Raw genomic sequence first — 15,551 nt, forward strand, 5'->3', positions numbered from 1 at the left:
ACGTCAGCAGCTTTGAATGATTGAGGCTCCCTTTGCTTTACATTCTGAGCATTTTAGATGGTTTGAGTGCCTCAGGCCTGGTTTGTGCAAACTGTGATGCTAAACAGTGAGCTGGGTCTTTGCTTAGGAGGAGAACAGAATTTCTTTGTCATGATATATTATGTGGGAAGCATGCATACATTACATAGTAGTAGGCATAGTATGCTGGATTTCTGTGTAGGTTAACAGGGCTGGATTCCTCTGGAGGTTCAGTGGGCTGCTCTAGTTTTCTCTGTAGGCCATTAGATATGTGTCCTGTGAATATTAATGCATGGAAACCCCTCTGAGATACAACCTGTGGACACATAATGGAGGTAAATTTGGGACATTTCACCACAGTAGTGAGAGCGGTTATATTTCCTGGATTGTGTGGTGAAAGAAAAGCTTATCTACAGTGTGCCTATACTGTTACAGTAGATGTATGGGTGTCCCTCACACAGATGGAATCTCAGAGACAGGTTTTATCTGTTCAGCACCTGCTAAGGCAGCATATACATTATACTGACAGATCAGGATCATTATCAATGGAAAGTAAATAGAAACAGGTGTTGTTCTTGAAATAGAAAAACAAAAATCATAAATGACTAAACAACAACCAATTCAAGAAATGAAAAATAATTGGTTTGTGAAGTTGAGCTTGAAAGCGTTGTTGATGATCATGTCTTACCTCTGGCTACTTGCTTACAATTTGTCTATAAGCTATAATTGGAGACTCCATGCTGACCCCCCTTTACTCTGCAGTGCAGTATATACCCAATTAGACTGTGTTCACAAGAGCAGATGCTTGTTTCACTCTACTGTATATTTGCTTCTATATTAACACCAACAAGTTTCTCATAAGAAATGCTTGTCTGTGATTTCTAATGCCACAATTACTACATCGTCTTCAATGTTCTGTTCTTTTCTACTGTTTGCTGTAATTAGAGGCCTGTGTGTGTAGTGTATGGGGCGCTATATGATAAATGCTATGGCAGTGTTTGAAGAAAATTGCCGGCTTCACCCACCTATTAGGCCAAGTTTTCAAAATAATTTGTGTTAAATGCCTTGATCCCAACTTTGTATTTTCTGTGGGGTGACCCTAACAATTCATACTTAAACGGTCATCTTATTTTTAATTTATCTCTTGCTATGATGTCTCAAAGTTTTGCTTAATTTTCGAACATCAGTGACGCCCGTACAGCATTTTTTTTGTTTGTCGAACTACCTTTATCACCCAATCTGATCTTTTCTAACTGAATATTTCTCTTTTCTCCTCCCAGATTGTGAAGATATTCAGTGAAGACGGAATGGTTAAAGTTGTGGAGATCCCGGCTGACATGACAGCCAGGGACCTGTGCCAGCTCTTGGTTTATAAAAGCCATTGTGTGGATGACAACAGTTGGGCACTTGTTGAACACCACCCGCTGCTAGGACTAGGTAAGAGGCAGAGCCCTGCAGGGCCGAAACAATGTTCCACATGCACACAAAAGCACCCATGAACACGCATAAACGGACACACACACACACACACACACACACACACACACACACACACACACACACACACACACACACACACACACACACACTTTTCGTTTGCCCACAGAGAAACTCATGGGCTTTAGGGTGGGCTGAGACATGCAATACAATCACTGACTTACACAGGTGCATTTGCATGCATGCATGCATTCATGCATGCCTGCGTACTTGGGCAGACAGTTGAGGCACATATTCTCACGCAGGCATATTCAAGCATGAGTGCATGCACATACTACATACAGCATATGCATGCACACAGCCATAATGTCCAGTGATCTAATCAAGTTCAACATAGAGGCAGTGTGAAAGGTTGCTGTAGCAGAGTAACTTCAGCACTGACAGGTCGATTATTTTCTGATTCAATAGTAAGGAGACAATTGAAAGAAAAGAACTTGTTTGAGCTTCTTGTGCATAATTTGTATTGGCGGTATAACAGTTGCTGCTAAATGAGGAGTAGAAGGGTAGATAATGCTGATTTTTGATGCTAAATGCAGGCGTGTTGGGATTAATTATTGTGTGTTTATATGGAGCTGATATATAGTATATTGCACAGTTCAGTGTGTAAAGGCATGTTTGAAAAAGAATGAAAAGTGATGTGTGTCTGATGTGTGGCTTTCCTGTATTCCATCCAAGTAAACAGCAGATTTACTGTAAGAGAAGACGGTCTTTCCCAGTGTCCCTTATTAAAGCTTACCAATACTCTCAGACCTGTCTGGGGAGCATAAAGAAAATTCCATCTCATAAATGAAACAAACTCAGGAAACTGATCACTTTTAATTTCTCAAGTTGGCATCTTTAGGCTCTTTTTGCGGGCTAGAGAATAATTTAATTTATTGTTTGTTGTTAAGGGAAAAGCTTGTTATGCAGAGGATGATGAAAGCATCAGAGTCTGTTGTATTTGACACCCTGATATTTTTTAACTCTGGCGGGCTGATTTAAGGTCGCTGGTTGGAATCAGGTATTTTCGAGAGATTAAATAATTATAGATAATTATTATGGTCACGGACCAAGAACCTAGGACAGTTCGAGCCCACATTATTGTGGGCCTTGAGCTTCTTGTTAAAGATTGTTATGTACACTGTGTGATGTAATTTCTTCTGCATTTCTTATTCAAGAGGAATTACACACTCAGAGTGGATGCTAGCACGAGAAGCCAAAGTGACAATTGATGGCTGTGGATTGGGAGATGATGTCATTTATAAACTCTGTAACAAAACCGTCTTCAACGTTCTCCTCTCGGCATCAGAGTTATTTGTAATGTTATAGATCTAGTGCCGTAAATGATGCGTCGGAGAGTTGATGGCGATGATTGATGGAGAGTTTAAAGGCATTAGTTTCACGTTGGAGGTTCTTTTGAGCAATGGAGATACCACCAACACACCTCTCCAGAAAATAGCAGCACTCACTGCAGCAGACGGGGACCCCTCGTCTTGTGGGTGTAAAATGGTCAATATGATGATAACTGTCCGCATGCAAAAATGAGGAATACTATTGTTCGTAGAGTAACGACTTTAATGTAGCAGATTTTATTTGGCCGGTCATTAGTAATTACAGTGAGCGTTTTATGGATTTAGGGGTAAAAACTGCTCGAGGTATTTGAGAAAGTGGAGGGAAGCTAAAGCCGTGCAGGTCTCCGAGATTGGCACTTACTCCCATTTGCTAACAGCTTCAAGACCATTAAATGTACTCTTTTGAACACCACTATATTACCCATAGGCTTCTACTAATGTAGCATTACAGTGACACAATGACAACTCTAGAAAAAAACAATAAAAATTCACTCGATTCCCGAGGCTTATGAAGGTATTTTAAGTTGTGCTGCATTAAGCAGATCGAGAGCGATGCATTTCTGTCAGGGTGATTTTGTGTTAGACTTGGCAGTCTAACAGTAGCTTTGGAAAGTTGCGGCCAGCTGAACGTTAAAAAAACCCAACCTCCCCCCTGAGGAGAGGGCGATTATAAAGCACTTACGGAGGACAAGTCGAGCCTGTGTTCTCTGCTCATGTCTGTACAGTTAAACAGATGTGGGAAGAGAAGGGGGTGTAATTTTATATTGAGCTCAGTGTGTCTGGTCGCGAAATGTAATGTTAGAAAGAGGCATGGTGAAAAACGCATGTAAAAATGCTTAATTTCAACTGACGGCTTGTGTCAGTGTATTTGTTTTTGTGCTGGCTGTCTTGCTGTCAGGTGAGGACACTTTTAGGAAATATGTTGCATTATTCAAAGTATACATCCCAAAGCTCTAATGTAATATTTCACCATCCATCAAGATCTGCTTACATTTCTCATCACTGCTGCCAACACCATGCTGCCAAATACAGTTAGGCTGGCTTGTCGTGAATGACATCATTTTTGGCTCAGAGTAACTTGATTCTATTATAGCCCTTCTTCTATTCTGGTGCACCTGTACTGCGACTGTATTCTTTTCAGGTCTGGAATAACTACTGATTGTATTTAATGTTTAGACGTTTCGGTAAATGAGATGTGCTGAAGCAGCAGTGTGCTATTTGCTAGAATTAAAAGGTTATGCATTTCCTATGACTCAAAGGAGTGTGCACTAGTGGATTTGTAACTATAACAATATAATGTAAAACAATTTCAAAACTTCACAACGACTGTCATAATTGTGAGAAATATTTTGGGGTGAATTCCATTTAGTGTACTTTTTGCATTGTGTAGATCTAACATAGTCACTCAAGATATTTCGACCATTGATCTACTTTCTTTGTAGCTCTGTTAACTGCGTCATGACTTTCATTGCAAGCTGTAATGTATTTATGTAATCTTTATTTGTGTAGGTATAAGTATGTAACATAGACCAATGCGACACAACACAGCATTTCTAGCCCAAGCTAATTTGCCGTGACAGTCTCTAAACGGGCCTTTATAATATTAAAAACTCAACAACTCACATCACATACAAAAGAGACAGTACAAAACTCATAAAGTCAACAACTTTGTGCATTCAAAACATAAAACTTAACGAGAAAATACAGACAAATACATAGAACACAAATGAATATAGAACTACACCTGTGTTTAAATTACTTTTCCATTAAGTATTGATTTTATTTGTTTTAGTTTTGTGTATATGTTTAATGACCCACTAGAAAACCAGAAACGTATTTGTGGTATATGAAGTCAGTCACTACAAAGACAATTTTGAATATCCAAAAACCCATTTTGGCTGTTTGCTGACTTTTTTTTTTTTTTTTTTTTTTTTTTTTTTAATCATATCAGGAACCCTAACATTAGAGTTGTGTGTCTTTTCAGTGCCAAAATATAGATTTAAATGAATATTTTCCACATATAGAGACAGTTTTTTAGCTAATCACTTGAATCATAACATTTAAAAAGAATATAGTATGTAAGATACCTGCTTGTGTGCATGCACTTTTATGTGTGTACACAGGTTGTGTGTCGACACCGCACACATATGTGCCGTATTACTTAATGTGTGCACATGTGTTTGGACGGTGGACCAGAATAGACGTTTCAGATGCTCCAGAACAATACAGTGTTTGAACAGGGAGGCCTATTCCTGTACGCCGCTGCCCACTCTCACTCTGCCGCTGAATGGGATGAAATGGCCCTTTGAGATAAGGAACATTGACCTCGACTCGTCAGCCCCAAAAAGGTTAACAACTGTGGGACAGTGAGGTAGGGCTGCCGGGGTGGGTCACGAACATGAGTGACTCATCAGACAGGCGACAGGATGGAACAGAAGGAAAAATATGAGTCGTGACAGTGTGAAGAGAGTGTGACGGTTAGAGTGGGTAAAGAAGGAGGGACACATGGAATGAGATAATAATGTGAGATAGAGCTTTTCAGCCACAGTTCTCTGAAGTTCTCCTTCATTATTAGACTGTCCACTATTTATTGCAAAAGTTAGGTAGGTCCCACAATGTCATACAATGGACGGGGACAGGAAGGATGTGTCTGACTGACGGCATGACAGAAGTTGTCAAGCTGTTGGAATGGACTGACTCACGTCCGGTTTCAACATCAGAGAATATAACTCACTAGGACCTTTGACCACATTCATACAAGGACACGTTACAAGTTGAATCACAGCCTCTTTTTTTTTTCTTTTTTTAACTCCCATTGAAAGACCCCGATCGTATCATCGGTCACATCTGGTTTGCTGCAATGGTGGTTATGCAATTGCAGATCCTTTGAGGCCACCGAGAATTTAAGGATAATTTTAGAACTACATTTTTTTGAAAACATTATCGGCTAAAATAAATAATGGTGAGGTTTGTGGTCACACTGTTCATATATGCAATCTTTAACCCGGTTGTGATGTAGTGCAAATAAGACGTTATAAGTGCTTACAGCAACTACCCTGGATATAAAATGTTATATAAAATTGGATGGATGAACTAAACTGCAACAAACACATTCCTTGAAATGTACAGATTTTCAGCATTTAAACAGGACTGAACAATGAACTGATTTTAAGAAAATGATGTTGGATTTTTGAACAGGTGTGATAATTGAATGCCACCTTTTTTTGTTTTAGGGGCTGAAATTGAAACCAAACTCCTGAGACTGAGAGATCGTATTTTTTCTTTCAGTTTCATTATGCTGGTTTTCTATACTTTCTGTGTCTGACGTACAAGAAATGCTGATAACTAATCGTTCCCTTTCCATGTACAGTGTGCAGCTCGGTAAAAATGTCTGTGGTACTGCGTGTGCTGTGTATTACATACTAAGAGCAATGCCGTTATTGTAATGTCAAAGACTACTTCATATCATTCTTCTAAACCTAATTTATTGTCATAAAATGTTATGTTTAATATTGGCTCGTGTGTTTTGTATTTGTATGAAAATATTTCTGAAACACTGAACAATAAATCCTGAACTCCGTCATTGTTTTCATCCATCTCTACCTGTCTCCTCCTCAGAGCGTTGTCTAGAAGACCACGAGCTGGTGGTTCAGGTCCAAGCCTCTATGAACAGCGACAGCAGATTCCTCTTCAGGAAGAACTATGCCAAATATGAATTCTTCAGAAACCCCCTGGTAATTTCTTTTTCTTGTACATTTCATAATTTGACGTGTCACTCCTGACGTCCTGTTGTTGAAATGTGTCCCAGACTGTAAAACACAGACCTAGGGCAACAGCACCTCGTGGGTTTTGTTTTGAAATTTTTGTGGTTTTTGGTATTTTAAAACTAAAGTGTTAAACTAGCAATACAACACCACATTTCAGTCAAGTAAAAAGTAAAGAGTTTACTGGTGTAAAAATATGTATTTATGCTCAATGACCATTTCTTACCATGACAGGCATGTTCCCTGACAAAATGTCTGTGTTCATTTTTGCGTTCTTGTGAAATATTATGACAGCTGACTGTACACATGAAATTTGCATGACGTCTCTTTTTCTGTCACAAATTCCCTAACCCTATAATTATTGTTGCAACACAGTTGCTGACATTTTTCTGCCCGTCTCCACCTTCTTCCACCAGACGTTTTTCCCGGAGCACATGGTTGCGTGGTGCCAGGAAACCAATCACACAATTCCACCATCTCAGCTCCTTCAGGTACATACAACAGAGACGCACACACACACACACACACACACACACACACACACACACACACACACACACACACACACACACACACACACACACACAAAAGTTTCTCTCTGTGTCTGTCTCTCATTCTCACCCCTCTTCCTGGCACGCACACAGTTTAGTTTACCTCGGAGTCAGCACCTGCTATATACTGTACAATCAAACTGGCATACCTCACCTCTGACCCTTAGACAGTATGTCTCGTCAGAGCCTGCAGTAATAACTACTGTTGTTTCCCTGTTGACACATGACTGTCTCGGTACACACACCGCAGGCCCAGCGCTTGTGAGGGATGGAATTAGGCATTCAGAAATAGCACATACAGTCCCTAACCCATCTACTGTATGTTTGCACAGTACATATTCACACATGTGTGTCCTGTGCGTATTTTATCTGCCTCAGACCTCTCCAGGGTCTGTATGCTCTGCTTCACAAAAGAAAACGAGGCAGAAGAAAGAAAGTCTGGTAGGAGGCAAAACAAAACAGATTCTTTGGATTTTTAAGAGCTTTGTTCTTAATGGATGGAGGCTTTACATGCATTTACTCTCCCCTGTATCATGTAATGGAGCTGTCAGAGGCGGAACCACAAGTGGAATCTTTCTCTTCACCCTCGCCACTCACAGAAAGCTTTTAACTCCACTGCTCATCATATAGCCGTTATGCTCTACATAGACGAGTCAATAAATGAATGGGAATGGGGCGAGCAGGAGCCGAGTCAGGAATTTCCAGTATTTGACTCTAAACACAAGATATTTGCAGTCATTTGGAGTGCTGTCTAGACTGAGACACTCTCTGAACCGAGCTCATCCACGCAATTGCAATATTCACTATGCAAAAAGGAGAAGGTGTAGTGCCTCCGAAAGAGAGCGTTTTGAATTAACATTGCGTGTGAAAGTGAGCTCCGCAGGCGCTGGAAAATCTTCATGCATGAGGCCCATGGTAAGATGTTTCCAAAACACTGGGAAACATGTGCTTTAGATATTGAAGGGTCTTTTGGAGCATTCTGCCTTTCAGCTGCAAGCCACAGATTCCAAATTGGCTTTAATAACTTATCCTGCCACTTCATGGGGAGATATTTTTGTTGAACATGGAAACCGCAATCTCCAAATACTTCAGACACCCACGAGACAATTTAGGTTTCAAGGGTTCCCAGGAGGAAGCCCTGTATGTATGTAGTTTATGATGAGTGAACTGTCATTACATACATACATTACATTTTTTGTGTTCCATAAAAGTATCTTTAGAAGCTAATTACAGGGCTAACACAACATAAATAAATGATGTACTGTTAAATGTATCTACACATGACTCTGTCGGGATCCTGACACTCTGATTTCTCACACATTAGCACAATGTCTGGCCTTATCATGACTGCTACCGCGGTGTGCAGGAATTTAAGCTGCCGTCCATCTCGGCCTTCAGCTGTCAGTCTTAGAAGCGCAGATGACACTCTGTTCTTTGACAAAAAGCATTCGCCTCCTGTCTCTAATGCTTCTGCAGATGGTGTCTGCTGTAGATTTCAGTATCTGGCTTCACGTGTAAACCAAATTCGCCCTCCTGAGGCAGAGGGCCCTTGATGGAAGAACTTGTGGAGTGAATACATTCAGAATTATTTCCTGCTCCCTCTGTCAGAACTTTCTTGCAACCAGTAGCTGTCCAGAGATCCAGGGGCATCTATATATGAAGGAGGTGGGTCGGAAGTCGTGGAAGAAAGTTTACATGTTCCTGCGGCGCTCGGGACTCTACTGTTCTACAAAAGGAACCTCAAAGGTAACAGCAACTCAAGCCTTTCATCATGAAGGGGCAATATATTCCAGATTAAATGTAATTACCCTCATAGAACATGCCTGTATTTGATGGCTGCCTCTCCGCATACATCTCTGTCTGTCAGTGTACCTCCAGGCTGTTTCTCTCTGTGATGTCCTGACTCATTAATTATTTCTGTCTCCAGGAGCCCAGACATCTACAGTTACTAGCAGACCTAGAAGAGAGCAACATCTTTACTGTCATCACAGGCAAAAAGCAGCACGGAGCGCCCACGGACTACGCATTCTGTATCAAAGTGAGTCTCACGTGACAGAAGTGAGGTGAAACTAATTTCATCTCATTATGAAATGATGAAATATTTTGAGCTCAACAGTGATTTATTTTTTGTTATAACTTCAGCATCTTTATCAGCTACTCCACTCAGTAAATCTGGTAACAGTGACACAGGTGGCAGTGATGGTGAGAATAAAGTGGAATCACACGGCAAGCAGTGTTGCTGTTCTGATTGTGTAAAATGTTGATCGGCAGCCCAATAAAGGCAGAGGGGAATTGAAGGAGTTGAGGATGCTGTGTGCCGAGGAGGAACAGGGCAGAACCTGTTGGATGACGGCTTTCCGACTGTTTAAGGTAATACGACATTCTTAAATATATATAACATAGTTTTGATACGTGTTTTTTCCTCTTCGGATTACAGAAAATATATAATTTCTGGGTGGGAGTTGAGCATTTTTTTTCAACTAGACTGTGGTCAATAATGTTTCTGTAATGTTTTTAATTTTTTTTTTCTCATTTATAATTTGATAGCATTGGTTCACCTGTGTTTTCCATTTTCTTTACAGTACGGGATTGTATTGTACCAGAATTATAAGATTCCTCAACAAAGAAAAACCTTACTGTCACACTTTTCAGCTCCAGTGGTAAGTGTCTTTCTTTATCCAAAATTCAGTTTAAGGACCTTAAATTAGGACTCTGTTTCAGCGGAACAACATTAAATGGAAAAAAATTATTCATCCCAGATCTTTGACATTGATTGTGCAGAAATACTATTGTAGAGCTTGTCAGCAAAGAAAGTAGGTTTAGGAGAATTAACTGCTTTTGTCTGAATTTGTATGTAACTGCACCCTGACACTTGTCTTGCTGTCTTCCTATCCACGTGTTGACTGTCATGTGTCTTTGTCTCCCTCTAGCGGAGTGTATCGGAGAATTCCCTTGTGGCGATGGATTTCTCAGGGAGGATAGGCAGGGTGATTGACAACCCAGTAGAAGCTCAGAGTGCTGCCATGGAGGAGGGACATGCGTGGAGGGTGAGATACAACCTCAGTTTTTAATTTTCCACTGTTTGTAAGTGTTGATTCATATCCTTAAAGAACTGACATATGACTCTTAAATTGGGCAGTAGTTAGAAAGAAATCACAATTTTACTGGAAAAAAAATTGCTTTGCAATTTTTGAGAATATTTGGTACAAAATCAAGCATTTTTTTTAAGCACAAAAAAACCTGTTGAATCTTGAAAGGACTAACAGGATTAACAGCATTTCACCTGCTATTACTACTACTTAAATTACTTTTACATTTAATTTAAGATGTTTCTATACTGTTAAAAAATGTAAAGCCTCAGCTCCTGTGTTCAGAAACACTGTACAAGAAATGTCTATTCTAAACTGTCACATAACCAGATCATGAGCTAATCCCCATTGTGTTGTCTTTATGTGGCATCTCTCTCAGAAGAGGAGTCAACGAATGAACATATTAGGTTCCCACAGTCCACTCCACCACTCCTCACTAAGCTCAGGTCAGTGCAAAGACACATGAGTTTAATGCTTTTTTTTTTTTTTTTTGCAAAAAAATGTTCTGTCTATACAAAATAACAGATATTTAAAGTGTATTTTCATATATGCATATTTTATTTTGTCTGCAGTCATCCACATAGCTCAGCTGTGGTTCCATGGCAGGATAACCAGAGAAGAATCCCATCGTATCATCCACCAGCAGGGACAAGTAGATGGGTAAGTGAGCTGGAGCAGTTTTCATGCATGCAGTTTTTATGTGCATGTGAAAGAGAATTTATGAATAGATATTTTTTTGTTTGTTTGTCACAAAGATCTCCTCCCTCTTGTTGCGCAGGTTGTTTCTGCTGAGAGTCAGTCAGAGTAACCCCAAGGCATTTGTGCTCACATTGTGCCATCACCAGAAAATCAAACATTTCCAGATACTACCGGTGAGCATTTCATGCTGATTGGTAATATTTAAAAAAATACTTTTGTGACATGTCTTCTTTGGGATAGGGCAGTGGACCAATCTTAACCTTAAGTGTGGATCAAAATGAGTCATGGCAGAAGGCTGCGTTATTCTTTTTAAGATCATATTGTTGCAAAACTATTGCAGAAATCTTCCATTTTTGTTGTTTCATCTATAGAAAAGAATTGTGTTGTGAACTATGTCAAGAAGGTGAACCATTGAGGAAAAACATTTAAAGGATAAAGAAAATCTGGTCATGTGTGTATTTGGGAAAAAAAAGAAAAAGAGAATGATTTGCAAAATGGTCAGCCCCTTGCTAATAACCCCAAACATGTGAAACTGTTGTTTCGATGCCCTAAAAGAAAGTCTGATGTCTTTTTCAACTCTTGTTTTTTGCCCCGTGGTGTGCCCATCTTTGCTCGGACACTTGGATGCCACCAGTGTGAAGAGGATGGCCAAGTCTTCTTCAGCCTTGATGACAGCGCCACCAAATTCACTGACCTGATTCAGCTGGTAGAGTTCTACCAGCTCAACAGAGGAGTGCTGCCTTGTAAACTCAAACACCCATGCACCGTCGTGGCCTTATGACACCTTCGGATCATCTGAACCCATGACCCCCAACACTTGACCTGACTCTGCCTAAAACAAACAAAACGAAAAGAACCTTTCGGTTGGTTGGTTCTTTTTGTTTTTATCTTTATAAGAAGCTGGTGAATTGACTGATGTTTCATTGTTGTTGTTTTATATTGTTGTGAGTCAACTGGAGACTGCTGGCTGGCTGGATTTCTTTTGATTTCCAAGGAGGTTTGAGGAGTCGGACGCACAACTTGCTCATGAGGTTCCTCATTTAAAGGAAAGAGAAGATAAAGGAAATGAACACTGCCATTTGTGTCAATACTGTTGCAGAATCTTCCACAATCTCGCTACCAATAGTCTTCAATAAGCATGGACCCCTCAAGGTTTTACCATACAGCTCAAGTGTAGACTGTATTTCCCTCCAACTGGACAATCAGCAGGACAATTCAAGCTTTTGTGTGGACCACTCTGCTCTCTTAGAACAAACAGCCTCCTCATTCAAAGTTTTTATCCAACACCCTCAAAGAATATACCGCAGATGGAGAGCTTGTTGTCTGTTAGTTTTGTACACATTGAAGTGGGCGTGGCCTTTGACGGTGCATGACCTCTCCACCTGCGCATTACTAAACTGTGAGACGGTGCCACTGCCCTCTAGTGTCATAGGAATGCATGGACATGACCTAATTCAACATGGATAAGATTTGGAGGCACCACAAAGTTTCGTTTTTTTTTACATTAGAAAGTGAAGAAAATGGCTAAATCACACAACGTTTTTAGTGGCGACTATAAAAATCTGCATTGTCCACCCTCAGAAATGTATCTTCTCATCTCAGACCACACAGGGTTTCTTTTCTTAACGATGCATCAAGTGCAGTTTTGTATTGTTAGCAATATTCTCTTTAGTGGTTTGGTTTAAAGTCTACCGTTTGCATTCTGGATATTTGTAACTCTTCATATAAGCTACAAGATCATTCTGTACTCATTATTTTACTGCTCACTTTAGTTCCTTGAAGTATTTTCCAGGCAACGTCCCATTTGCATTGATCAAAGTATGGTGTCATTCAGGGTAAAAAAGCTAGAATGAGTTTTGGTGATTGTAATGTTTGACAATTGAAACTAGGTACCGTGGAGGAAATTGCAGCTGAGTGCAGGGGTTTTATCCATTTAATTTCTCAGCAGGCAAATGCGTACTAATCGATAATATATGGCTGAATAGGAAGTGTTCATATTTTTGTCCGAGTTGCTTCATCACAGCACAGGGAAGGAAAACCTCTTCCATTTCCTTTGATAATTTTACTCAAATAACTGTTAGCAAATCTTGTCAAGGAAAATGTCTTCAGCCCAGAGATGCAGCAGATCCTGAGAGGATTACTAGTCCCAGGTCTGGTACCTCTTTTCGCACACGTTTCCATATATTACCTCCTCTATCTGTCGGAAGTCAGTGAGATGCTGTCAAACATAAACATGGTTTAGTGTGCTCTGACTCTGTGCATTACATTCCATACAATGTGGCCTTTTTCTACCTGGAAGTACTTGTAAACAAACAGTATCACGTATACATTTACTACCCAGCAGAATCCAGACAGCCTGTCAGCAGGAAAAAAAACAACAACAACTAGCTGCAACAGTGTGGATAAAACGCGTAACGAGAAAAGTTTGGGACCGATCTGAATATTATAAACAAATGATGCCTGCATCTTCTTATCCTCCTTACCTACTCTCATTACACTTTCTTCAGCCAAGTGAATACAATTAGTAGTGTGGCAACAACATTTTTTTAAACTTTAGGACTCCTACTTTTGACTGCAACAATGCCACAGGGCCCATTTTGATTTGACTTTACAGACTTGAACATGATGTGTTTTTGAGTGACGATAATGAGAACAGAGGGCATACAGCTCATACGGAGTTTGTTTTAGGGCCTACTTTTTGTCCCAGACAGTGCAATTTGAGAAGAAAATCAGTTGTTTTGCAAATGCTAGCAAAGGTCATTCAAAAAAAAGTACTTTACAGGAGGTTCTCTTTGTGTTTGGCCACGTCCACAATGGAGCTCCTGCAATTAGTTCTAGTGAAAGGAAGATTTTGGTGCAGTGTCTCTAGAAGGATCAACTTGCTCGAATAGATAGCGATACTGTCTGGCAGGACAGAGGTAAATGGATAACTCTTGAAGGGCAAAACTCAGCCATCTCAAATTCTGAGAAAATATAGATAAAGGCTAGAAATTCTTGGTTGATTTTTTTTTTTCCTCATCCTTGATTTGTCACCTCACACGAGCTGTTGTTGATGAATTAGGCTCAGAATGACCCTCATCACAAACTGCAGTTTGGTTTTTTTTAGTCCAAGGCTTGGTGGTAGCTTTGTTTAGGCAACCAGCCAGCAGATTATTGGAGATCTATTTGTACTTCTGTACATCAACAGCCATCTTTTATTTACCAGCAGGTTGTCTTAAGGTATATCAAACTGTCCTGAGTTGCAGAATAGCAGCACTATATTGACACACTGTGCATGTTCACCATTATTTATCTATTAAGATGCAATTACTTTTTTTTGTTGTTTTTATTGTTGCAGCAAAATCTATTTATTTATCTGGATGTGACTGATTACTTGAAAATTTTAGATTTATTTTTCTCTGCGCTGTTCTGTATTGTTTTATTTTGTCATTACCATGAAATGATTTACCAGTGTGATTTTTATTATAATTGTAATGCATTAGCCTATATTGATGTATTTTTGTTTTTGTTTTGATCATTCAAAAAGGTTTTTTTTGTTTTTTTTCATCATCAACACTTGTTATGAAGTGATGTTTAAAGCACACTGGCATCCGTATCATTAACATTGTCATACCAGTAGATGACAAGTGGAATGTTGTGAAACCGAAGACAAAAACTACCAGGGTTTCCCAAAGCATTAGTCATTAAATTGATTTATTTTTTACCCTTTTTAATTACCGTGCTTATTTCTCCCAGATCTGTAGAAAAACAAAAATTAAGAATTCCAACACTTGCATGTTGAAAAATCACCAGATTTCTCATCACCACTGTCTTCTGGTGACCTGAAATAGAGAAAAATAGACGTGAAATTATGCAATGAATCCACAAATGTTTTAGGAAACTGGGTCCAGCAGGCCTCAACATTCTCATAATTCACTGTTTAAACATCTTGCCTTGAAGAAAGAATTGTAGAAATTTAGATGTAGGACAAAAACTTTACATTTAAGCTAAATAAGCACAAAATTAAAATGCATAGAAATTAGACATAATTAAACAAATTTATAACAACAGACACAGTAAAGCGTTGTCGCAAATTCCTCTGCATCAATTTTACCCTGAAAACTGCAACAAGTAGCTCCTATTTCACGTTATTCAAACCTCACCAGAGCATCATTGTTAGATGGGTTATAGCATTGTCATCCTCCTGAGAATGAAAAAAGTGAGTTTTATCATTTTGCATGAATGTGCATATGCAGTTTATTGTGTAGGGATTCTGTCACTGATATTTTACATGGGGATATTTGGAGGAATCTGAATTTTAGCAATACATAAACACTTTCACAGTTGCTGAAAGTCATCTTGAGCTATTGAGACATCACTGGCATGTTGATACTCGCTGTTTACCTTTCTCTTTACATCCTTAACATTATTTTTTTCTGACTGATGTGAAATGTAGCAGGTGTTGTATGTGAGCGCCAGGTCAGGTGGTCATATTTGCAATTTTTTTTTTAACTAAATCTAAATGCAAAAGGTAAATTCAATTCGTGAAAACATGGACAAATAACTAACAGGAATGAATGTAACTGGGTTGCTCAGGGCTGACTTGGAGCATGTTAAAAAAAG

The 15,551-nt window shown here is 39.4% G+C and overlaps 1 protein-coding gene across 5 annotated transcripts in view; it reads left to right on the plus strand.

The window, feature by feature from the left end:
* Positions 1-14,652, plus strand: part of grb10b (growth factor receptor-bound protein 10b) — a 63,988-nt gene extending 49,336 nt beyond the window's left edge. For 4 of the 5 annotated variants that reach the window (XM_069143225.1, XM_069143226.1, XM_069143228.1 and 1 more), the window contains 12 exons: positions 1,299-1,455; positions 6,465-6,580; positions 7,027-7,101; positions 8,770-8,907; positions 9,089-9,199; positions 9,433-9,531; positions 9,744-9,821; positions 10,092-10,208; positions 10,630-10,696; positions 10,823-10,910; positions 11,029-11,122; positions 11,584-14,652. In XM_069143225.1, coding sequence (XP_068999326.1) covers positions 1,299-1,455; positions 6,465-6,580; positions 7,027-7,101; positions 8,770-8,907; positions 9,089-9,199; positions 9,433-9,531; positions 9,744-9,821; positions 10,092-10,208; positions 10,630-10,696; positions 10,823-10,910; positions 11,029-11,122; positions 11,584-11,730 — 1,287 coding nt within the window. In that variant the 3' untranslated portion in view covers positions 11,731-14,652. The remainder of the gene's footprint in view (positions 1-1,298; positions 1,456-6,464; positions 6,581-7,026; positions 7,102-8,769; positions 8,908-9,088; positions 9,200-9,432; positions 9,532-9,743; positions 9,822-10,091; positions 10,209-10,629; positions 10,697-10,822; positions 10,911-11,028; positions 11,123-11,583) is intronic. The other variant, XM_069143227.1, reaches the window with a different exon arrangement.
* The last annotated feature ends 899 nt before the right edge of the window (positions 14,653-15,551 follow it).

This window comes from Embiotoca jacksoni, unplaced genomic scaffold (assembly GCF_022577435.1).
Source record: "Embiotoca jacksoni isolate LCO1_2020_lvr unplaced genomic scaffold, fEmbJac1.0.p SCAF_11, whole genome shotgun sequence".
NCBI classification, from domain to species: Eukaryota; Metazoa; Chordata; class Actinopteri; family Embiotocidae; genus Embiotoca; species Embiotoca jacksoni.